General features: G+C 34.9%; 2 protein-coding genes across 2 annotated transcripts; one reads left to right on the top strand and one right to left on the bottom strand.

The window, feature by feature from the left end:
* Positions 1 to 2,377: 2,377 nt before the first annotated feature.
* On the bottom strand, positions 2,378 to 3,592 carry LOC138899380 (uncharacterized). The gene is made up of 3 exons (XM_070185546.1): positions 3,355 to 3,592; positions 2,983 to 3,257; positions 2,378 to 2,914 (listed from the first exon to the last, which is right to left on the bottom strand). The coding sequence occupies exons 1-3, from the start codon at positions 3,590 to 3,592 to the stop codon at positions 2,378 to 2,380; spliced, it is 1,050 nt and encodes a 349-aa protein (XP_070041647.1).
* A 16,716-nt stretch (positions 3,593 to 20,308) lies between these two features.
* On the top strand, positions 20,309 to 24,098 carry LOC104098143 (uncharacterized protein At3g27210). The gene is made up of 3 exons (XM_009604810.4): positions 20,309 to 20,639; positions 22,963 to 23,043; positions 23,437 to 24,098. The coding sequence occupies exons 1-3, from the start codon at positions 20,459 to 20,461 to the stop codon at positions 23,853 to 23,855; spliced, it is 681 nt and encodes a 226-aa protein (XP_009603105.1). The 5' UTR covers positions 20,309 to 20,458; the 3' UTR covers positions 23,856 to 24,098.
* The last annotated feature ends 690 nt before the right edge of the window (positions 24,099 to 24,788 follow it).

The following is a 24,788-nucleotide window of genomic DNA, read 5'->3' as shown; positions in this document are numbered from 1 at the left end:
TTTGGACATTTATCATTTAAGGTTTTGTAAGGGAGTCTGTTTATCAAGTATGTTGCCATCAAAATGCACTCCCCCCAATATTTCATAGGTAATCTTGACTGTATAGCAATGCTCTAGCAGTTTCAAACAGGTATTTGTATTTCCTTTCCACTATACCATTTTGTTGTGTGGTGTAGAGACAAGTCTTTTGATGAACCATGTCTTTTGACTGGAAATATGCTACAGCTTCATTACTGGTAAATTCTAACCCATCGTCAGACCTTATTGTTTTAATGGTAGTCTTGAATTGGTTTTCTATCAGAGGAACAAAAGTTTTTATGGCCTGGAGTGCATTGCTTTTACAACTTAGCAACTGTGTCCAGATTGATCTACTGAAATCACCAACAATTGTCAAAAAATACTTATAATTGTTATGAGTGGATACATGGTGAGGTCCCCAGAGATCTAGGTGCAACAGGTCAAAGGCTTTGGTGGAAAAGATGGTTCTTTGAGGAAAATGTAATCTTGTCAAATTGTCGTCCCAAATCTTCTCTTTATTACTTATCCATTTGAGACTTTAAAATGATGAAACTATTGGTAAGAAATTGGTAATTGCAGACATGACCACTTTATTGTTAAATTAAGGAAAACATATATTCTCTTTATTCATGAATGAGTTTGGGTAGAAGGAATCTAACAGGCTTGCTCGGTCAGGTTCACTCGGTTGAGCGCCGGTCGCGCTCCCCGATTTTGGGGTGTGACAATTATCATATGTATTATATGTGCCTGGTGTATTATCAGTTGTATCCTGACCAGCAGAAATAAGATCATCTGTGATAGAGTCAGTGGCACTCCTATTCTGGAAATGACTCTCATCCAAAAACTCCTCTGTAGGCAATAGATTACCAGAATTTATATGTGACAATTTTAGTGCAGAAGGAAAGGTGGAAGGATTTGAAATAACAACAAAAGGAAAAATATTTTCATGAAATAAAACATCTCTAGAAATGTGTATCCTCTTGGTGGCTAAGTCTAGTACCTTGTAATCTTTTGTGTCAAAGGGATATCCTATAAATATATGAGGTGTACTCCTTGGTTCAAATTTGTCTTTGTGAGTTTTGAGGGTAATAGGAAAGCAAAGGCATCCAAAGGTTCTGAGATGGGAATAGGTTGGTTTCCTTTGATACAAAAGTTCATTTGGACATTTACCATTTAAGGTTGTGTAAGGGAGTCTGTTTATCAAGTATGTTGCTGTCAAAATGCACTCCCCCCAATATTTCATAGGTAATCTTGACTGTATAGCAATGCTCTAGCAGTTTCAAACAGGTATTTGTATTTCCTTTCCACTACACCATTTTGTTGTGTGGTGTAGGGACAAGTCTTTTGATAAACCGTGTCTTTTGACTGGAAATATGCCACAGCTTCATTACTGGTAAATTCTAACCCATCGTCAGACTTATTGTTTTAATGGTAGTCTTGAATTGGTTTTCTATCAGAGGAACAAAAGTTTTTATGGCCTGGAGTGCATTGCTTTTACAACTTAGCAACTGTGTCCAGATTGATCTACTGAAATCATCAACAATTGTCAAAAAATACTTATAATTGTTATGAGTGGATACATGGTGAGGTCCCGAGAGATCTAGGTACAACAGGTCAAAGGCTTTGGTGGAAAAGATGGTTCTTTGAGGAAAATATAATCTTGTCTGTCTGGCCATAGGGCAAATTGAGCAAATGAAAGGATGTTTGGGAGCAAAGTTAAAAGTTATAGAAGAGATACACCTCATTTTCACAAAAGGTACATGTCCTAACCTATTATGCCACAAATAATCAACAAAATTTTCATGAGACGAGGAGGACAAACTGTCAAATAAAAAAGATGATGAAGGTGAAGGTTTCATCACAGAGCAAACTCCTTTATTACATGAATGAAAATTATTTACATTTGATAGAAAGACTGATGAGGGAGTCTTCTTACTACATTCGGACAATGAACATGAAATTGAACGATTAGAATCAACAATAGGAGATGAATTACAATTATGATATTTTGGGCAAAGGAAATACAGACCATTCCTTGCCTTACCAATCTCCAAAGGCCTCTTTAGTGAAGGGGCATGCATCAGACAGGATGAATTAGTAAAACTTACTATACTAATAAGGTGCAGTGTTAAAGAATGAATTGAAATCAGGTTGAACTTAAAACTAGGAACAAACAACACTTTATTGAGAGTTAAATGTGGATTCAGTAGCGCATCACCAATTTCTGTCATTTTGACCCTATATCCTTTTGGCAGAGTTACTAAGAAAGGATAGGGTAAAATTCTAATATTGGTTAATAAGGTTTTATTATATGTCATATGGTGTGTTGCTCCGAAGTCTATAATCCATGAGGCAGCAGTTAATTTGAAACATTACATGAAAGGTCACCAATTTCAGTAATTGAGGTATAACAAGCCAAGATATCTGCAAGGTTAGCTGCTCTGATTATCATGTTCTTTGAGCCTTCTCCTGTATTTCCAACTTGAAAGTTCTCTAACAAACTCAATAGTTGGCCATATTGTTCCTTTGTCAGATTTTGAATTCCTTGACTGGTAGTCTGGAGGTCACTTGTCGCGCAGTTTCTTCCAAATATTTCATCAGGCACACCATGTACATTGGTTGCAGAGGCATTCTTTCCTTTAGTGAACTTAAAGTTTTGTGGGAATCCATGTAGCTTATAGCATTTCTCCCTCATATGGCCAGGCCTTTTGCAGTAGTCACAAAATAATCGAGGTCTATTTTGTGGATACCCTGTTCTGTGAGAGTTGTTTGCTGAAGCATGTGTTGGTTGATTGTAGCTTGTCCAAAATCCAGTGTTGCCAGGACCATTAGAATTCAAGAATGTGGACTCTAGTACCGACTGGTTCTGTGGCCTTATTTCTTTCTGTTTTTTCTCCTGAATTAAAAGGAAAAGGATTGGGCAATGTTAAGTAACTGGTTCATCATAAGAATACTGCCTCTTACCACAGTGTAGACTTCATTCAAACCCATTAGAAATTGTATTAATCTTCGATCTTGTTCTACCTTATGCATATTATATTTAGCCCCACGGATACACTGACATGTGCATTTAGCAGCTACATTTAGGATATTCAATTCTTCCCATAATATCTTCATTTTTGTATAATAATCAGTAATGTCGAGTGTTCCTTGGCTTAAATCAGTGATCTCCTTTTGAAGTTGATATAATTTAGCCTCGCTAGTCTGATCGTACATATCCTCCAACTCTTGCCAAAGATCTTTTGCATCATTGACATACTGAAGGCTATTTGCCAATACCTTCGAAAGTGAATTCAAAATCCACGAGGTCCATATCGTCATATCTCTCCCACTGACCTAAAGTAGTTGAATTTGTATCGGGCTTTTTGACTTTGCCATTTATGAATCCAATCTTATTCTTCACTGAAAGTGCCCTGAGCACTCCTCTCCTCCGGGATCTGTAACCGATGCCATCAAAAGGCACGGGAACTAACATAGTTCCAGCATTTTCAGAGGGATGTATATACAGGGGATTACTTGTATCGACGACTGTCGTTGAGCTGCTCGAAACAACGGTTTCCTGATCTTCAGCCATAGTCCTTGAAATTATAGACAAATGCAATTTTTGAGTTAGAAACAAAGAGGATAAATCACTGAATCACTGAATCAGTGAGAAAATTGAAACAAAATATGGACTTCTGTAAATTGGCGATTATCGCAAACCCTAGACGAAGATGAAATTTCAGCTGAGAAATTAGTCGAAGAAATTGAGCGAAAAGCTAATAGCCTTGCTCTAATACCATGATGAAACTCGAATTATCAGCAGATTAGAGTTGATTCTCCATTGAAGGGGAGAATCGAGCTAAAGCGATGAGAGAACAGAAGCTTCGAGAAGAGAAATAATTGAGAACAAAATTTGGGAAATGAAAAACTAATCTCATTTCTTCAGCTTTCTTTCTTATATACACGTGTAATGAAAAGAGAAAAGGAGAGTGTCTTCTAACTAACCTAACTGCTAACTAATGACAGTTGTCAACAACTTCTAATTAATAAAAAATAATTAACCACTCTCAATAATGATGATGTCTCAATCTCATACACAACATGAGCAGACACCATTCTGCGTATGACATAAATGTTTTCTTCTTCAAAATGGATAAATATTGTTGGATAACAAACTAAATCCGTGTTTCTTCTTTCTCTTTCACCTTTCGCTTAGTCTTTCTTGGGGCAACATAGTTATAAATAAAATAAAATTGTAACTTGGTGAACTTGAAAATCTAAAATGCATACTAATATAGTAAAGGAGGAGATTTGGAGTAAGGACCATTCTAATTTCTGATTCTTGAACGGATTAGAAAGGTCCAGGAGAACAAGGGATGAAGCAGATAATAAGGCAATAAGAATTAAAAAAAAATCAGTCATTTTCAGTTTTGTACGAGTTGTTTAGATATTTCTCCATTATCTTTATAATTACTTAAGAATTTAAATTATATATACTGTGATTTTAACCTGTGACAACTAGCATGCGAGTTACCATTTTCATCAAATTACTCAAGTAATAGTGCTTATCAGAAAATAACTATATTATAAGTGATTTGAGAATATAAATACTTTTTTTAATTATTGTGATAGTTCTCAAACTGAGCATTTAATGCTTTGAACCTCAAATGTCCTCTCCCATTTCAAAGACCGACAAAGATTGTGGTGAAATATAAAGTAATTATTTATCTTTAATCAGAGGTTTTCGATAAAAGACCTAGGTATGAAATTGTATTTGTTAGGTAACGCTTTACTTCCAATACGAAAATTGTCGGAGCGAAATCGAATCTAGTTAAACCGCAATAATAATATCTTATAGTGAGTGAGGAAAAAAAAAGCTCCCGTTTCAAAGGGTTAGCATTAGCAGGTTGGTTGAATACGTGTGGGGGGACGGAATCCTATCCATTTGTCAATTTTAGCAGCCTAAAATATCGTCCTTTCAACCTTCAGTAGTCACTCCCTACGAAAATGACATAGCGATTTACTTCACATGTTCATGTGGCACCTTACTACGTACAAAACCGAATTCGCACTCATTTCCAAACCTGTTGCAACTAACGCAATAACAACAGACAAAAGTAATCAAATAGGTTGCTTCTGTTGATCAGGTTTTATGGTGGTCAAATTAGCAGTAATTGATAGAAGAGCCAGATCAAATGGGGAACTAACACTACTAGAAATTCGCTAAAAATCGATCAAAAATACCGACCAACGTTGGTCGGTTATGGCAAATTACCGACCAAAACGCGACCATTACGGTGTGGACAGTGTTTTGATGGTCGGAATGGCTTACCGACCAAAGTTGGTCGGAAATTACCGACCAACTTTGGTCGGTATATTAAAACGACCATCTGACAAGTTTAATTACTTACCGACCAACTTTGGTCGGAAACATATTTTATTAATTTAATTTTACCGACCAAAGTTGTTCGGTTTAACTAAATTATATTTTTTTTATTAATTATTAAAATTAAAAAAAACCGACCAACTTTGGTCGGTTCTTCTTTCTAGCATCCGAGAAAGCATCCGCCAATCTCTTGCGAGCTTTATGATGAAAATTTGTAGCCACTTCCGCGCTATAGCGGTCTTCCCATACACACTTGCTCTGTATTTCAAAAGTTAAATATTAGATGGAAACATCATAAATATAAATTATTAAACTGTTTAAAAGAACATTTATACCTTAAATTGATTGAAAATTTGCTCCTTCAGTGAGAATGGGCAATCAGTCCAAGTCGCATAAGGGCCATCATAAAGCTTTCTGATGGCATTGGTGATTATCCTCGTAGTCTTATTACCCGGCCTGAACCTGCAATTTAATAATAAAAACACATTAATATCTTAGTAAAAATGTTACAAATCAATAGACGCAAAAATAATGAATAACACTTACCCATCACCCTCAGGGACTATGATGATCCTGCCATATCGATCATAATGCACTACCTCGTCATCACCATCCGAAGCATGTGTATCAGAGGCATGTGAAGACGGTGTAGGCGGGTCAGAGCTAATGCCTCCCAGGCGAAGGCCTGCAATAGATGGAGTCGATGATGAAGATGGTTGTGATCCCTGTGACTGCGACATAGCTGGATGCGACCCAAGTGGATGTGATACCGATGGCTGTGACCCGAGTGGCTGTGACCCGATTGGCTGTGACCCGAGTGGCTGTGACATGGGTGGATGCGATCCATGTGGCTGTGATATGTAGGGATCTGATCCATGTGGATGTGATGCAGATGGCTGTGAGGCAGCTGGACTGTATGTCGGACGTATAGTCTTGTGGCCCTGTGATGGATACTGGGTGTCTGAATGAAGGTGTACGGCTCGTGATGCTGTGGCAGCTCAGTATAGCCGTGTGGTGGAGGATAAGACATAGGCATCTCTGAAAAGGGTGGATAAGAGGGAGTATTATTTTCTACCCTTCTCTTTCCCTTCCTACCCTTTTCTCGACCCCGAGAACTAGTAGGGTCATTGTTACCTTGACCCTTGCCTGCCATCTGCATAATATAATACACATTTAGATTGAAACATATAAGAAACTAGCTATAAAACGAGAGTGCTTTAAAAACCAACTTTTTAATCCTCATCGACGTATTGTTCCTCGTCCGAGAATTCTTCGTCCTCACTTGTTTGAGCTTCATCAGTTGATTCCTCGTCCTCATTTTCTATAATTGTTACTTCATTTATATCAACTTCTTCCAATATGCGTTCAGGATGTTCCAAATCATTTTCTAACTGATCGTCCACTATTTGGTGAATATTGGAGATATCGTTTTGATATGCAACATCTAACACATTCTCGACTTCCACCCTACCTACAGGCTTAGTTTTTATTACAACCCACCAATCGGACTTATTCCGCCGCAATGGATAAGGAGCATAATACACTTGCCTAACGTTATGTGCAATTATGAAAGGATCATAGCGATCATACTCCCTCGTATGATTAACCTCAATTATGTTGTATTGGTTGTGTACTCTTGTACCTCTTGTTGGATTTGGGTCAAACCACTTGCATCTAAAGAGTATCAATTTCTTATATGGCCAACCTGTATATTCTAGTTGTAATATTTCTTTGACCACACCATAATAATCAATATCTCCAACTTGGTTGCCATCACCACCTTGAACCCACACCCCGTTGTTGTTGCTATTTTTATTTTTAGAGCAATCCTCTGTATGAAACTTATAACCATTCACTACGTACTTAGACATTGTTGTGACCTGAAGCCCAGGTCCCCAAGATATATCTTTCAAAAATTAATTTACACCATTATTTGGATTATTTACCTACATAGAGTTAAAAAAAGTCATAAGTTAGCACAACTTATGAATCAATTTTTATACATTCACTACATATGTATATATATATATATATATATATATATACACTTACAAACTGTTTGAACCACATATTAAATCTCGTATATACAGCATCATAGCCAAATTGACCCAAGAAGTGACTGTGACATATCAAATATTTTTAGTAGTTGCATCAATATGTAGTCACAGTAAATTTTACATTTTGATAACTAATAAATCAATACTTACTTGAGAAATGGTATAACTTCGGGACAATTTAGCAACACATGAAGTGTAGCTGACTTGTACTCCATATCACTCAAACTTCTCTTTCTAACATCCTTAGAACATCGGCCTGGTTGATTGAATATGGACATTGGTGGATATAATGGATCATTCACACATTCGACCGTGTGCCTATTGGGCCTATTCCTAGAACATGGCACGTTACTCTCAAAATAATAAGAACAAAAATGTGCAGTTTCCTTTGCAAGATAGGCTTCGCATATAGATCCTTCAATCTTATTCCTCTGCTTAACAAATTGTTTGCATTTGCCAATTGTCCTACATAATCTCATGTTAGCCAATAACATTCAAATAAAATAGAATATTACATCAAACTTATAATATTACCTATCAAAGGGATACATCCATCTGCATTGAACAGGCCCTCCAAGTCGTGCCTCGTGTACAAGGTGTATTGGAAGGTGTTCCATCACATCAAAGAAACCATATGGGAATATTTTTTCCATCTTACTAGAAATTACAGGGATGTTTAGGTCCATCCGAAGTAGGTTTTCTTCCCTTAATGCGGTAGAACATAAGTCTTTGAAAAACAAACTAATCTCTTTGATGGGTTTCCAGATTCTTTCAGGTAAACCACAAAATGCAATAGGCACTAAGGTCTCCATGAAAACATGGCAGTCATGACTTTTCAAATGGCTCAACTTCCCTACCTCCATATCTACTTTTTTTCCAAGATTCGACGCATAACCCTCAGGCATCTTTAATTTCGTAACCCAATCACAAATTTGTCGTCTTTCCTCCAAAGTGAATGTGTAACTTGCTTTGGGCTTGAACACCTTACCATTGTTTGCTGTCTGCAAGTATAATTCAGGCCGCCTGCAATATTCTTGTAAGTCCATTCTAGCCTTCGGGTTATCTTTTGTCTTACCTTTAACATCCATCACTGTGTTGAACAAATTATCAAAATAATTCTTCTCAATATGCATGACATCAAGGTTGTGTCGGAGAAGATTATCCTTCCAATAAGGCAACTCCCAAAATATACTCTGTTTCGTCCAATTATGATTAACACCATATCCGGAGAATCTATAAGGTGGAGCCTCAGTAACTTTACTGAAGTTCTGGACCCTCTCCCAAATTTCCTCACCTGAAAGTATCGGAGGTGGAGAATCATATTCCATTTTATTCTTTTTGAATGCACTTTTCATCCTTCTAAACTCATGATCATCAAGCAAGAATTGATGGTGACAATCAAACCATGATTGCTTTCGGCCATGTTTCAAAGTGAACGCTTTACTATTTTTCATGCAGTAAGGACAAGCTAGCTTCCCAGCAGTCATCCACCCAGACAACATTCCATATGCAGGAAAATCATTAATAGTCCACATTAAATTAGCACGCATATTAAAATTCTGCTTGGTTGATATGTCATATGTTTCAACACCATCATACCACAATTGTTTTAGCTCATCAATCAAAGGTTGCAAATATACATCAATCAAACTTTTCGGATTACGTGGACCGGGGATAATACAATTTAAGAATATATATGGACTAGTCATACACAACTCAGGTGGTAGATTATAAGGTGTAAGAAAGACAGGCCAACATGAATATGGTGTCGCAGATATAGAAAAAGGCGTGAAGCCATCGGCACACAGACCTAACCGAATGTTCCTTGGTTCACTAGCAAAATCTGGATATGTCCTATCAAAGTGCTTCCAAGCTTCTCCATCTGAAGGATGACACATAACACCAGGTGGTCTTCTATTTTCAAAATGCCATCTCATATGAGGAGCAGAACTCATCGACGCATATAACCTCTTTAACCTAGGTATAAGAGGTAAATAATGCATTGCCTTGACAGCGACCATATTCCCGCTGGAAAGCCTCTTGAAACGAGGCTTTTCGCAAAATTTACAACTGTCTAAAGTTGCATCATCTTTATAATATAACATGCAACCATCTTCACAACAATCAATTCTCATTGACGAAAGTCCTAACTTAGAAACCAATCTCTTCGCCTTATAGAAATCACCAGGTAAGTTGATATTAGGGTCAACTAGTTCACTCATAAGGTCAATGAAATAGTCCATGGCTGCTTGAGAAATATTCCAATTAGATTTGATACTTAGTAATCTAACTGCAACAGACAGCTCAGAGTGCGGACTTCCTTCACGTAGTGGACGACTAGCTTCCTCTAACTGTTCATAAAAACGTTTTGCGTCATCATTAGGAGTTTGTTCAACATTTTCATTGGGCTCACCCCCAAAAGCATCCGCAACCATATCCTGAATTCTAGAATCAAGATTTGTATTCTCCACCGACCTACTACTTTCACCAACAACCATGTTATGAAATATCCCACGGCTACCATCGATCTCTCCATGATTAGTCCACACAAAGTAATTCTCTATAAACCCCTTCCTATAAAGATGAAGCTTAACTTCCTCCGATTTTTTAAACTTCATACAATCGCACCTGACACAAGGGCACCTAATTACTCCTTCACTTTGGTATGGTGGAAGTGACATTGCATGTCTAATAAAGTCATCAACCCCTTCTACAAAATCCTCCCGCAATCCCCGCCGATTAGGATAATTTCTATTGTACATCCAAGTACGATGTTCCATCTATACAAATAAAACAAGAACAAATTAATTTATTCTACAATTATAAATTAATTATATCTTTTTTAGTTAATTCAAGATAATTATTTTTTCCTAATTACATCAATTTATATCCTAAAAGTTCAATTCATATCCAAAAGGTCCAATTCATATCTTAAAAGTTTAATTCATATCCTAAAAGTTCAATTCACAAGAACAAATCCTAAAAACTAAAATTTTAATTCATATCCTACGAGTTTAAATATAAACTAACTAAACTAAAGAAATTCAACCCATACCCTAAAAGTTCGATTCACAAGAATAAATTAATTTATTCTACAATTATAAATTAATTATATCTTTTTTAGTTAATTCAAGATAATTATTTTTTCCTAATTACACTAATTTATATCCTAAAAGTTCAATTCATATCCAAAAGGTCCAATTCATATCTTAAAAGTTCAAATCATATCCTAAAAGTTCAATTCACAAGAACAAATCCTAAAAATTAAAATTTCAATTCATATCCTACGAGTTTAAACATAAACTAACTAAACTAAAGAAATTCAACCCATACCCTAAAAGTTCGATTCACAAGAACAAATTAATTTATTCTACAATTATAAATTAATTATATCTTTTTTAGTTAATTCAAGATAATTATTTTTTCCTAATTACACCAATTTATATCCTAAAAGTTCAATTCATATCCAAAAGGTCCAATTCATATCTTAAAAGTTCAATTCATATCCTAAAAGTTCAATTCACAAGAACAAATCCTAAAAACTAAAATTTCAATTCATATCCTACGAGTTTAAACATAAACTAACTAAACTAAAGAAATTCAACCCATACCCTAAACTAAACTAATTCATAAATAATTGACTAATTAACAAAACTAATTAGTTAATAAAACTAATTAAGAAAACTAATTAAAATAAGGCCTAAACCCTAATCCTCAATAAAATGCAATGTTCAAATAATTGAAACACTAATCAATTGAAACTAATTCATAACTATTTAACAAAATCTGGAAATAATAAATAAATGGGTTGTAATTCAAACCTAAAATTTGTAGGAGATGGAGGAGGAGATCGAGGGGCGGCAGTGGCAGTGGCAGCGGCGACGGCGCGGCGACGGCGAGGGTAAGGGCTGGACGGCGAGGGGAGGCCTGGACGGTGAGGGGGAGGGGCTGGGAGAAGGAGAGAAGGGAAGGAAGAAGAGGGAAAAATTTCAGAGAAATGGGGGTTTCCCCCGTTTTTCACTTCTCTGATTTTAGAATTACCGACCAAAGTTGGTCGGTAATTTTGGTCGGTACATTAAGTGCTGACCGTTTGACCAAAAACCGACCAACTTTGGTCGATTTTTTTATTAAAAAAAATTTAAAATCTTTAACCGACCAACGTTGGTCGGTAATTTTAAATATAAATTCTTAAATATTATAAAATATTTTAAATAATAAAATAATTATTAAAATTTAAAAAATTGGATCCAGATTACCGACCAACGTTGGTCGGTATTTTGTTTTAAAAAAATATAAATTTTTTTTTCCCAGTTTACATCCAACCTGGACGGTTTTTGGTTGTATTTTTTGACCGACCAACGTTGATCGAAAATAGTTGGTCGGTTTTTAGCAGATTTTTAGTAGTGTAATTTAGTATTATGAGATATGTTATATCACGAGTCATAAATTTAAAGTGCTGAATTCTTAACATAAAAGGATTATTTTTATTATTCAAATCTTTTGGACTAATGTGATCTTTAATTTGGGAATAAAGGGGGGAAAGAAAGAAATAAGACTTATTCAGAAAATGGTACATAGTTTATTTGCCGAGTCAAATTAATACTACAGCTCCACGTTATCCTTTTTAAGTTACCAGAAAATCGAAGTTGTAGAAATTGAAGATAAACCACCTCACAAGTAAAGAGAATACTAATTAGAACTCCCAAGTGGCGAAGATTTTCATCACAAAGTTAGATTAATGATGATGATGTTTTTCGTCACTGTAATTAGTCTAATCAGAGCGTCACCTGTTTGAGTTGAAAAACGACGACTATGTCCCGTTTTGGAATAGTAAAAACTGTTATCTTTCATATTCTCATCAATGTTTACATTATATCTAGCTAGACATGGACCTTTTTTCTCTAAAGCATTTTCTTTAACGAGTTAATAACAATATAAACATTAAATATGGCGGTCTCTAACTTACTTTAATAACATTAATAACAATATGGAAGTATGGAACAACACTAATACAAATGATAACAATAACTTTGGAGACGGCATAAAATTAAGTTCTATGGCCTTTTTTCTTTGTTTTCATTCCTTTTTTAACTTTCTGTTTGGTTGAAGGAGTAATAAAGTTCAGTAGACAAGGCAATAATATTATTACAACTTATGTACAGAAACCTCATTACTTTCGTCTCATGTCTTATTCTTGTAGTTGTAGGGTAGACAGTTACAAATTACCACTTCGCAGTGTCGGGACCAAAATATTAAACGCCATCAATTAATATTTATTCGTATATTGGTCCAAGTAGAAAAAAGAAAAAGAGAAAAAAAAAAGGTTTTATTTAGGGCCCGTTTGGATATAAAATTTGATGGAAGATTTTTTCAAAAAAAATTTACTTTTTTTCAAAATCAGCGTTTGTTCATAACATTTTCAATTTTCACTTGAAGATGCATTTTGGAAATTTTTGAAAATTTGAAAAACTGCAAAAAGCTGTTTTTTAAAATTTTCACTCAAATCACTCACAAAACTTCAAAAACAACCCAAACTGAAATTTATGTCCAAACACATCTCTAAATTTCAAATACCATTTTTACTTGAAAAAAATTTACGCTATTTTTTCGAATTTTACAATTCTTATGTCCAAACGCCTACTTAATGTTGTAACAATCCTCTCTACCAAATATCTTCTCCCGTGGTAGCCATCACTTATTGAGTCTTGATGACTTTCCATGCTAGTTTTTTAAGCTTATTTATTGTTCCACACCACCTTGCAGACCTTTTATTTATTTTCTTTCTTTTGTTTTGTTTTCCATCCGATTATAATTTGAAAGTGTGAAATAATTTGAGTATTCAATCCAAAATCTCAAGACAGACAATCAGTGAAGAAGAAGTGCTCTAAGATTAAAACGCGACAAATAGTATAATAAAGAGATCAGTAAATTAAAATACAAATTCGCTATGTTATTAAAGTTTGAATATGACATCTTTAACTATCTGTAAAACGTGAAACCTAACTTGAGTATCAAAATACCTAAAAATTATACCACAAAAGTGTTTTCCTTTTCTTAACGAGGGGGGGAAAGGAAAAAAATCACCATAAAAAGAGCTTTCGGAGCAGCAAAACAGATACCGGGGAAAAAGGGGAATCGGGACAAAAGGCGCAAGCTGCTGAACCCATAAAACTTGCCACTTGCCAGCCACATTGCAATGCCAACACCACATGGCAATGATTGTAAAAGGAACATAATTCCGATAAAATATCTTTCTTGTTATAAATATATTATATTATAGATGATCATTTAGTACTCCGTTGTAAATAAGTTTCATGAAGAAATTTATCCATATGAGACCTCGTGGTAAATATATTTATCTATTTAGTACTCTATTGGAAATAAGTCTCCTGAAAAAGTTTATCCTTTCAGTACTCCGTTATGGATAAATATTACCCATGGTAGAAGATTATCTATATCTGGCACAACAGCTTAGAGCAGCAGCTTGCAGCAGTAGCTTACAAGCAGCTTGCAGCAATAGCTTACAAGCAGCTTGCAGTAGCAACTTACACAGCAGCTTGCAGTAGCAACTTACACAGCAACTTCCTTTCTTCTATAAATAAAGGAGTTTTCAGTTCATTATGTACATAAGTTTGAAGTTTGAATAATATATCAGTTTCTCTCTATGCTTGTCTTTACTTTATAGTCTTTATTTTATAACACATTATCAGCACGAGACTCTGCAATCTCGATAAAATACTTTGAAAGTATCAGAGGTACGAACTTTCTTTTTCTAAATAATGTCAAATCTTTCTAAACTTGAGTTTGTAGCCCTGGTTATATCGGGCAAAAGCTACATGTCTTGGGTGCTCGATGCCAAAATTCATCTTGATGCGATGGGTCTGGCAAACACCATCAAAGATAAAAATCAGGCATTAAACCAAGATCGTACCAAAGCAATTATATTCCTACGCCATCACCTTGATGAGGGCCTGAAAATGGAATATCTTATTATTAAAGATCCAGTCATACTTTGGAATAATTTGAAAGAAAGATATGACCACATGAAGATGGTCGTTCTTCCACAGGCACGTTATGATTGGACTCATCTAAGGCTACAAGATTTTAAATCTATCAGTGAGTATAATTCTACTATATTCAGAATTATTTTCCAATTGAAACTATGTGGTGATAATATTACTGATCGTGATATGTTGGAGAAAATTTTCACCAATTTTCATGCCTCGAATATGCTCCTACAACAGCAATATCGAGAGATGGGATTCAAAAAGTATTCTGAACTTATCTCACATCTTCTTGTAGCCGAGCAATATAATGGGCTATTAATGAAAAACCATGAAAGCCGACCTACTGGTTCTTATCCATTCCCTGAAGTGAATGAGACGAACTTCCACCAAGCTACGCGTGGAAGAGGACGTGGCCCCAGTCGTGGTCATGGCCATGGTCAGGGAGGAAACTCTAATCGTGGTAATAACAATGCACCAAAGAACCCTCATCACCACCAGCAGTGGAAAAGGAAGGAACAAAAGCATGAAGCGATGCAAGCAGCAAAGCCAGAAAATGCATGCTATAGATGTGGAGGAAAAGGGCACTAGTCACGTACATGTCATACGCCAAAGCACCTGGTTGAGCTGTATCAAGCCTCCCTGAAGAAGACAGAGAAAAATATTGAAGTAAATTTTATTTCTGAAGATAATTTAGACTTCATGCATTTGGATGTAACTGATTATTTTGCACTCCCAGAAGGAGAAACAAGTCATGTGATCGGTAGTGAATCTACAGAAATGTAAATATTTTAATTTTTGTTGTTTGTAGTAGATAGTATGGTTATGTAATTGTTGTACATAAATAAAAGTTATGCTTTAAAAATGATGTTTACTATCATATTTATTTTATTTATGTCATTTTGAAGAATATGGATAATCCTCAAATTGTGTTTGGATCAAAGACCAATCATGAAGATATTTGTGTAATTGATAGTGAAACAACACATGCTATATTCAAAGATAAGAAATACTTTTCTTATTTGTATAAGAAAAAAGCAAATATTTCAACAATTTATGTTAATATAAGTTTGATTGAACGCTCCGGAAGAGCTACTGTATTTCTGTCTAAGAGAACAAAGCTTATTATCGACAATGCATTGTTCTCCTCCAAGTCCCGAAGAAACTTGTTGAGTTTTATAGATATCCGCCGAAATGGGTACCATGTTGAGACAATAGATGAAATAAACGTGGAATATCTTTGTATTACAAAGAATATTTCTGGCCGAAAATACATTGTAGAAAAGTTACCAACTTTATCTTCTGGCATATACTATTCAAAGATTAGTACAGTTGAAGCACACTCTATCGTAAACCAGAAGTTTACTGATTCAAATACTTTTGTGATTTGACATGGCCGTTTGGGCCATCCTGGATCAATAATGATGAGATGAATTACTGAAAATTCGAGTGGGCATCCATTAAAGAACCTGAAGATTCTTACAAATGATGAATTTTCATGTGATGCTTGTTATCAAGGCAAAATGATCACTAGACCATCACCAATGAAGGTTAGCATTGAGTCCCCTGCCTTTTTAGAACGTATACATGGGGATATATGTGGACCTATTCACCCACCAAGTGGGTTGTTTAGATATTTTATGGTCCTAATAGATGCATCTTCAAAATAGTCTCATGTGTGCCTACTATCATCTCGCAACCTGACGTTTGCAAAGTTATTAGCCCAAATAATTCGATTAAAGGGCACAATTCCCAGATTATCCTATAAAGGCTATTCGCCTTGATAATGCTGGAGAATTCTCATCTCATGCTTTTGATGATTACTGTCTATCAGTTGGGATAAAGGTTGAACATCATGTAGCTTATGTTCATACTCAAAATGGCCTTGCAGAGTCATTTATTAAACGATGCAATTGATAGCAAGACCACTACTTATGAAAACAAAATTGCCCACTATTGTTTGGGTCCATGCTATCTTGCACGCAACATCACTTATCCGTCTCAGACCAACACATTATAATAAATATTCTCCGTCACAATTAGTTTTTGGTCATGAACCAAATATTGCTCATCTACGAATTTTTGGATGTGTTGTATATGTGCCAGTAGCACCACCACAGCGCAGTAAGATGGGCCCCCAAAGAAGGTTAGGAATATATATTGGGTTTGAATCACCCTCTATTATTCGCTATCTTGAACCATTGACGGGAGATTTATTTACTGCTCGGTTTGCAGATTGTCAATTTGATGAAATAAATTTAGGGGGAGAGAAAAAGGAAATCAAAAGAGAAATTGTGTGGAAAGTTTTATCATTATCTCACTTTGATCCACGTACCCCTATATGTAATCAGGAGGTCCAGAAGATCATCCATTTATAAAATATAGCAAATCAAATGCCAGACGCATTTACTGATTTGAAAAGGATAACTAAGTCACATATCCTTGTAGAGAATGTTCCTATCCGAATTGATGTCCCAGCAGGACCATATACTAGCATGAGAGCTAGTGAACCTAAAGCACGCATGAAGCGTGGTAGGCCTTTGGGTTCTAAGGATCGAAATCCTAGAAAAAGAAAATCGATAAATTATCAAAATGATATTATGAAGGGATCTCCTGAAGAGACCCAAGATCTGATTAGTTCTGAGATTCCTGAAGAAATCAATGAACCCGAGACTCAAGTGAGCGAGGAACTTTTAATAAGTTCTACTGGTGATGGGATTAATTTAAATCGATCTGAAATAGTGGTGGATAATATTTTTGCATATAATGTTGCACTTAACATTATGCAAGATAGTGAGAATCTTGAACCCCGATCTGTCAAAGAATGTCGACAAAGATCTGATTGTCCAAAATGGCAAGAGTCAATTCAATCGGAATTGAAGTCACTTGCTAAAAGAGAGGTCTTTGGACCAGTAGTCCAAACACCTGCTGGTATAAAGTCAGTTGGGCATAAATGAATTTTTGTGCGAAAAAAGAATGATAAAAATAAAGTTGAAAGATACAAGGCTCGCCTTGTTGCACAAGGATTCTCACAACGACCTGGAGTCGATTATGAAGAAACATATTCACCCGTTATGGATGCCATAACATTTCGATATCTCGTCAGTTTAGCCTTAAGTGAAAGGCTTGAAATACATCTAATGGATGTGGTTACAGTTTATCTGTACGGGTCACTTGATAATGAGATTTATATGAAAATCCCTGAAGGATTTAAAATGCCTGAAGCATATTCAAAATCTCGAAAAATATACTCAATCAGATTACAAAGATCTTTGTACGGTTTAAAGCAATCTGGGCGCATGTGGTATAATCGCCTCAGTGAATATTTGGTGAAAGAGGGTTACATAAATGATGTTATTTGTCCATGTATTTTTATTAAAAAAAAATGGCTTCAGAATTTATTTTACTTGCTGTTTATGTTGATGATATAAATCTTGTTGGAACTTCATAAGAGATCCAAAAAGCAATTGAATATCTTAAGAAAGAATTTGAGATGAAAGATTTCGGAAAAATAAAACTTTTTCTTGGTCTGCAAATTAAACATTTAGCATACGGGATCTTTATTCATCAATCTGCCTATACAGAAAGGGTCTTAAAACTTTTTTACATGGACAAAGTGCACTCATTGAGTACACCAATGGTTGTTCGATCACTTGAAGTGAATATAGATTTGTTCCGACCTCCAGAATAGGATGAGGAACTCCTTGGTCCCAAAGTACCCTATCTCAGTTCAATTGCTGCACTAATGTATGTCGTTAATGCTACAAGGCCTGACATAGCATTTTATGTTAATTTACTAGCAAGATATAGTTCTTCTCCTACACGGAGATATTGGAACGGGATTAAGCATATATTATGATATTTAAAAGGAACTCTTGATATGGGTTTATTTTATGCTAACAAAGATAGTGCAGATCTTATTGGTTATGCAGATGCAAGTTATTTATTTGATCCCCATAAAGCTAGATCTCAAACCGGGTACGTGTTTACATGTGGAGGTACTATCATATCATGGCGCTCCACAAAGCAATATATTGTTGCTACTTCTTCAAATCATGCTAAAATAATAGCTATTCATGAAGCAAGTAGGAAATGCGTATGGTTAAGATCAATAATTCATTTTATTCGAGATAAATGTGGTTTGAAATGTGAGAAAAGATCGCATAGCCCAATTGAAGGGGGGATTTATAAAAGGAGATAGAACGAAGCACATTTCACCAAAATTATTCTACACACACGATCATCAGAAAAATGGTGATATTGATGTGCAACAAATCCGTTCAAGTGACAATCCAGCAGATTTATTCACTAAATCTTTACCAACTTCAACTTTTGAGAAGATGGTTTACAAGATTGGAATGCGGAGACTTAAATATTTAAAATAAAGTTTTCATCAGGGGAGTAAAATACGCGATATACTCTTTTTTCCTTACTAAGGTTTTTTCTCACATAATTTTTTCCTAGCAAGGTTTTAATGAGGCACATTATCTTTTAATGAATATCCAAGGGGGAGTGTTATAAATATATTATATTATGGATGTTCATTTAGTACTCCATTGTAAATAAGCTTCCTGAAAAAAGCTTATCCATATGAGACTCCGCCGTAAATATGTTTATCTATTTAGTACTCTATTGGAAATAAGTCTCCTGAAGAAGTTTATCCTTTCGGTACTCCGTTATGGATAAATATTACCCATGGTAGAAGATTATCTATATCTTGCACAACAGCTTAGAGTAGCAACTTACACAACAGCTTGCAGTAGCATCTTACACAGCAGCTTCCTTTCTTCTATAAATAGAGGAGTTTTCAGTTCATTATGTACATAAGTTTGAAGTTTGAATAATATATCAGTTTCTCTCTATAGTTGTCTTTACTTTACTTACTTTATTTTATGACACTTCTATCATTTGTTATGGTATGGAATTAAGAAAAATGATCCTGTGGAGATTCTTTTTATTTATTTGTCGATCTTTATGTTTTATTATTTTTTTATGAAAATAATCATAAAATTAAAAATATATTAAAAATCGATCATAAAATCAATCTCCTCATAATTTCTCTAATCCAAAATGACCAATATTGAATCATTTTCCTCTCACCGATATCTATTTTTCATTTACTTTTATCTTGTTAAGAACAAAAAAAACATTAACGAACATTCAAGGGTGTAGTCTAACAATTAATATAGTAGGAAAATCTTATAAGTTAGGATTTAAATGAGAGAGAGAGAGAGAGAGAAATATGACATACTATACTATATAATCTCTTTTTACCTATCTAAAACTTCGTATGCGGAATTATTATCGGGAACTAAAGCACATAAAAGTCAACAAGGCATAAATATCCTAAACAAGTTGTGAGAGTCAAATTTTTTACACCTTTAAATTTTATAAAATAAAATTTATTTATTTAAAAATTATATAAAATTACTATAAATTATAATAATTACTCTATTGGTTGAACTTATTTTCTTTTTAGTCTGTACAAAAAAAATAACATATTTTCTTATTTGGAAATAATTTACTTTTATATAATAATTTATAGCCACACAAAATATATGTGCTTTATTTTACACCACAAATTCAAAAGTCTTCTCTTTTTTCTTAAATTTCGTCTCCAATGGGTTCACATAAGGAAATAATAAATTAAAATATTCATTTCATTTTTGGGACGAAGGAAAAATTATATGGTGGTAAACAAAAAGCCAAACCCCTATGGAACAGTAGATTGCAATGATTCCGACTTTTTTTGGGTGGGACCTTTCTGCTCCTCTACTCTTACTACCAAATTACGATAACTTCGCTTTCAAGCCCCAATTTTATCTTTTTTTAGACGAATTTTCAACTCTTTTATTTGTAACGCAAAGGCATAGCCTTTTGCTCTTCTCCCTGTTTAGTTGTCTCTCCTTTCTCTCACTTCTACTTCACTCTTTCTCTCTCTACTGCAGAAATTTTGTTTGATATGGAATTGTGATTGTAAAGGGGGTGTGTGTGTGTTGTGTGTTTAGTAAATGGGTTCATGTGTTTCAGTGCACAAAGACTCTGAATCAGCCATGAAAATTCGTCTTGTTTTTGGTTCTTCCAAAACTGACAAGCTTGTCACTCCTTCACCTCTCAACAAAAATGATACCAAAGTCTCTGATCTTCAACTCAAATCTCAAACTCCTGCTGTTACTACTTTTCCTGACTTTGGTACTACCCTATTACTCTCTCTTTATTCATTTGTTATTTTACAACAGAAACTCTGTGATAACTCTGTTATATTGTTTGGCAATGTGGAAAAAAGGGGAAAGCTGCTGTCTTTTTGAATTGAAGGTTAACATATGTTTCTGATTTTGAATGTTTTTTTAGTAATTAGTTTGGGTTGAGTTGTCTCACATTGGTTGTGGGATGTTATATGGGATGTTTAGTAATTAGTTTGAATGTGTTTTTAGTAATTACTTATATGGTATTGCGCGATTTACACCTTAGGCCTAAGGTTCATTTCTTTATATGGTATCGCTGACTGAGCTAGACCCATACCAATTCTTGGTTTATCCTATGTTAGGCTCTATGTTATGTTGTCCATGCTCAATCTCACCCCATGAACGAGCTTTTAGAGTTGAGTTAAACCCAATATCCGTTGTTTTATAGTCTGATGCCATGTCATGCCGTATTAGAGTTAGAGACCCAAAGTCTTTCTTTACCGTCTATTGCCATGTCATGCTGTGTTAGATTCTTGCCTCTGCTAATAGATTTTGTGCTGTTCCTAATTTTTGGTATTTTCAATTTATATGAGACCCATATGTCATTTCATTACTGGCCTTTGATTATCCGGGCATTTTGGAATGTAAAGGAAAGTTGAAGAGGTGTTCTGTTTGATCTGATGGACATTAGTTATGTATTTTTTGTGATATTAGTTGGTGGCCTAAAAAGAACACTTTAATACTATTTTACAGAGTAGTAGCTCTCTATTCCCTTTGTGGACTTAGAAATATTGACCAAGAAGCTATTTTCAGAATCTTGAATAATGCCAAAAATTCTTCAGTTGATGGGGCCATCTGCAGAACTTGTTATCATGGGCAGGGCAATTTTTTAATTTCTGGAGAAATTATTAAGATAGCAGCTTAAAGTATCACCAGAAAAGAAAAAGAAAATACTTAGCTTAGTAGTATACCTTAAACCAAGGAGATATTGTAGTACTTCTAATATTATATATAAAGGTACTTTTTAGCATTCCTCAGTTCATTACATGAATTGTAAAGAATGAGTCTTTGCAGCCTTGTAATTAGTCATTGCAGCATTCTCTTTTTGCTGGGCTGCTACTTTTATCAAACAAATATTTCTTTATAATGAGATTTCTTCCTCTACTATTAAAAGCCATCCTCACTAACACCGACAACTATCACATAATACCATTATGCACTTGCTAGAGGATATTATTTTCATCAACATTTGATGGTCCTTTGGAACTTTACATCAACATCAGATGGTCCTATGGAAATCTTAGTTCATGTCTTGATTGTTGCATTCATCAATATCTCCATGTCTAAGACAATACTTGAGCTGTTGTACTAAAACATTCTTTGAGATAGTTAAAACTGAGGGTGACATTTGTTATAAAACCAATCCCCTTGTTTGACATATCATGTCGTGGGTCTACACTGCCCTCACTTATACTATCCGTCTATAATGATCAGCAAATAGTCAACAATATTCTCTTTTCCTAAGGATAAAATTAAATTTTACCAGTATTTTCAGAGCTTTGGTTCAATAGTTAAGGTAGTACATTGTGTGTTGTGTGGTAAGCACACATCATGAGCCGAAGCTTGCTATGAATCAAGTTTAGTGTTTAAATGAAGGAGGGTAGAGGGGCGAATTCATTATCCGTCGAATTTCAAAGCTTAAAACAACATTATTCTCGGTAATGAAGTTAATTAAATTAACTAAATAAATTTTACAAGTAAAATAAAAACACTGTACAGTTTTTAGTTTACCTCACTTTTAAGGAAGCATGTTAAGTTCTTTGTCTTTCTTGAATCTTTTCCTTGTTGCTAGCAGAAGATAAATGTATTAGTTTGATATGGCTAATGGCCTCAGCCTTCTCATAGTTCAGTTTTATTCATGTGGATTAACAACGGTTAGTCGAGGATACTAACATCATATCTACCGTTGTTTTTGCTGCATCACCTTGTGTTCTTGATCATGTGCCTAATAATAGCACTCTTTCTTGAAAGTCATTTGTGGTTTGCCAATGAGTGTTTCCAACCAATCTCATTTCTCTTTATCTGTATTGGATGGATTTATTTTGAATATGATTATCTAGCCTTATGGTTGAATAACGATAAGGACATGGTGTATCCTCCTTTTCAGTTTTCTTCTTTAGTTTCTCAAAGTACCACTCTGATTCACTGCATGAAACAGAGGAAACCTTGCTAAGTGTTTAAAATTTTCATGCATAGTGCGTGAGTTTATATTTATGGTGTTCTATTTTATTGCATCTTTTATCTGAGTCAGAGACATTTCTTTCTTGTAGGTAGCAAGGAGGAGACCTTCTTTGATTCCCAGCCTTGGTTGGATTCAGATTGTGAAGATGACTTCTTAAGCGTGAATGGAGGTAAGATCTTCAGTTGATGGTTCGTGTTATTCCATCCTCTCTCCTTTCTCTTTCTTTGTTTTCATAAATGAGCTACAAAATGGAACTTTAATTACTGTATCTTGATCTACTCACGGGTAGTGCCTAATGATTCACGGGGAGAAGCTGCAAAAGCAGTAGTATTCTAATAATATCACTTATTTTGATTTGAAAGAAAATGCTCACGACACCCTTGAAAAGTACATTAGCTATTAGTAAGATTCCGACATGCGACTTTTAATTAGTTAATGGTATCCAGCTAACAGATATGTGTTCTTCAGTCCAAAACCAATGTTTAGAATTGTCTAACTGCCATTTTTTATTTACTCTTGTATATCATCTTGTATTTTTATGATTCTCTGAATTTGACTACAGATTTTACGCCATCCCGTGGAAATACACCTGTTCATCACTTAGCTAGAAATTTAACAGGGAACAGAACCCCTGCTTATTTTCAGCAATCATCCCCAACGGATAAAAAGAAGAGATTATCTGAACTTTTCGAAGAAAGCTTGAGAAGCGATCAGGACCAAAATGGGCAAAATGCTGAAGAAAAACAAAATGGTACAAATACTAAAAAAGAAACTGCGTCAACTGGTGCTCAACTTCCTCCAAGATCCACACCTGGGACACCTTATGCGTCTGTGTGTAGTAGCGAAAGAACACCCAGTGGACTGTTAAAATCTGACGTCAAAACGTCAAAGTCAGCACAATGTTGTCTTCCAAGGTTGCTCTCAAGTCGTAGCTTTAACGGAAGGAGGAGTAGAATGAGTCCTGCGCGTAATGTTGGCTGATGGCAAATGCTGTCTTTCTTAAGGTATGTGTATATGTGCATGTTCATCAGGAATTCTGAGACTTTAAGGTATAGAATGTGACCATTAATGGTCAGTAAAACTTAATGGCCATGAGATTTCGGCACGAATACACAGATATGTAGAGTTATGGTATGTTCATTCTAGAATTTGGCTCTTGTCTGTATAAAGATATAGAAGAACAGCTTTGTCAATCAATCAACCAGTAGTTTACTTTCATGTTTATGTTTCTGTGTCGTCAATGAGCAGACTGACATTTTCTCTGTCAACCATAGAAAAAGCAGGTAGTATTTTATTTTATTTTTCTAAAATGAGAAATATTTGTTTCTTGATAAAATTATAATCAAAGGAGATATTTTGGATAATGTGTCTCTTTGAAGGTAAAAGTAATATAAATTAAAAGAAAATTACAACAGAAAAATGAGCTTAAGGGCTCAAGCCCAAGATTTGCTTCCTCTGTTGGACGCGGGCTCGTTGGAAAGTGTGATTTTGATAATTTTGTTTAGCTGTTGATCTGTTAAAAACCCTTATGGGCTTGCTAGAGGCCCAAAGATAATGAAATGGGATAAATTTCACAAATAACCACTTTTTAGCTCTTGCTATTAAACAATGACCACTATCATTGAGTTTCAAATCCACATGTGGAACTTAATGATAATGTCATGGAGTTTCACTTAACCCGTAGAATTTGAAACTTCATGAAAGTGGCTATTTTTCAATTACAATGTTAAAAATTGATTAGCTCGTGCTATTACTATAATATACAATGAAATGTGCTTCATCGCCTTGGCCCTTGGATGAGATATCATGGTTACTACAATTTCAATTTTGTAAATAAATTTTAAAGTCCTGACGGGCTATATAGAAAGTTACTTTTTTTAATTATATACATGAATTATACATATTATACATCTG

The sequence above is a fragment of the Nicotiana tomentosiformis genome, chromosome 9 (genome assembly GCF_000390325.3).
Source record: "Nicotiana tomentosiformis chromosome 9, ASM39032v3, whole genome shotgun sequence".
Classification (NCBI taxonomy): domain Eukaryota; kingdom Viridiplantae; phylum Streptophyta; class Magnoliopsida; order Solanales; family Solanaceae; genus Nicotiana; species Nicotiana tomentosiformis.
The sequence above is the reverse complement of the archived record's forward strand: the minus strand, read 5'-3'. Positions and strand labels throughout refer to the sequence as shown.

Coding starts and splice junctions, on each gene's coding strand:
- LOC138899380 (XM_070185546.1), bottom strand. CDS start 3,592: ATGGCTGAAGATCAGGAAACCGTTGTTTCGAGCAGCTCAACGACAGTC. Junction 3,258..3,354: donor TACAAATTCAACTACTTTAG/GTCAGTGGGAGA, acceptor ATGATGCAAAAG/ATCTTTGGCAAGAGTTGGAG. Junction 2,915..2,982: donor TGAATGAAGTCTACACTGTG/GTAAGAGGCAGT, acceptor CTTTTAATTCAG/GAGAAAAAACAGAAAGAAAT.
- LOC104098143 (XM_009604810.4), top strand. CDS start 20,459: ATGGGTTCATGTGTTTCAGTGCACAAAGACTCTGAATCAGCCATGAAA. Junction 20,640..22,962: donor TACTACTTTTCCTGACTTTG/GTACTACCCTAT, acceptor TCTTTCTTGTAG/GTAGCAAGGAGGAGACCTTC. Junction 23,044..23,436: donor CTTCTTAAGCGTGAATGGAG/GTAAGATCTTCA, acceptor ATTTGACTACAG/ATTTTACGCCATCCCGTGGA.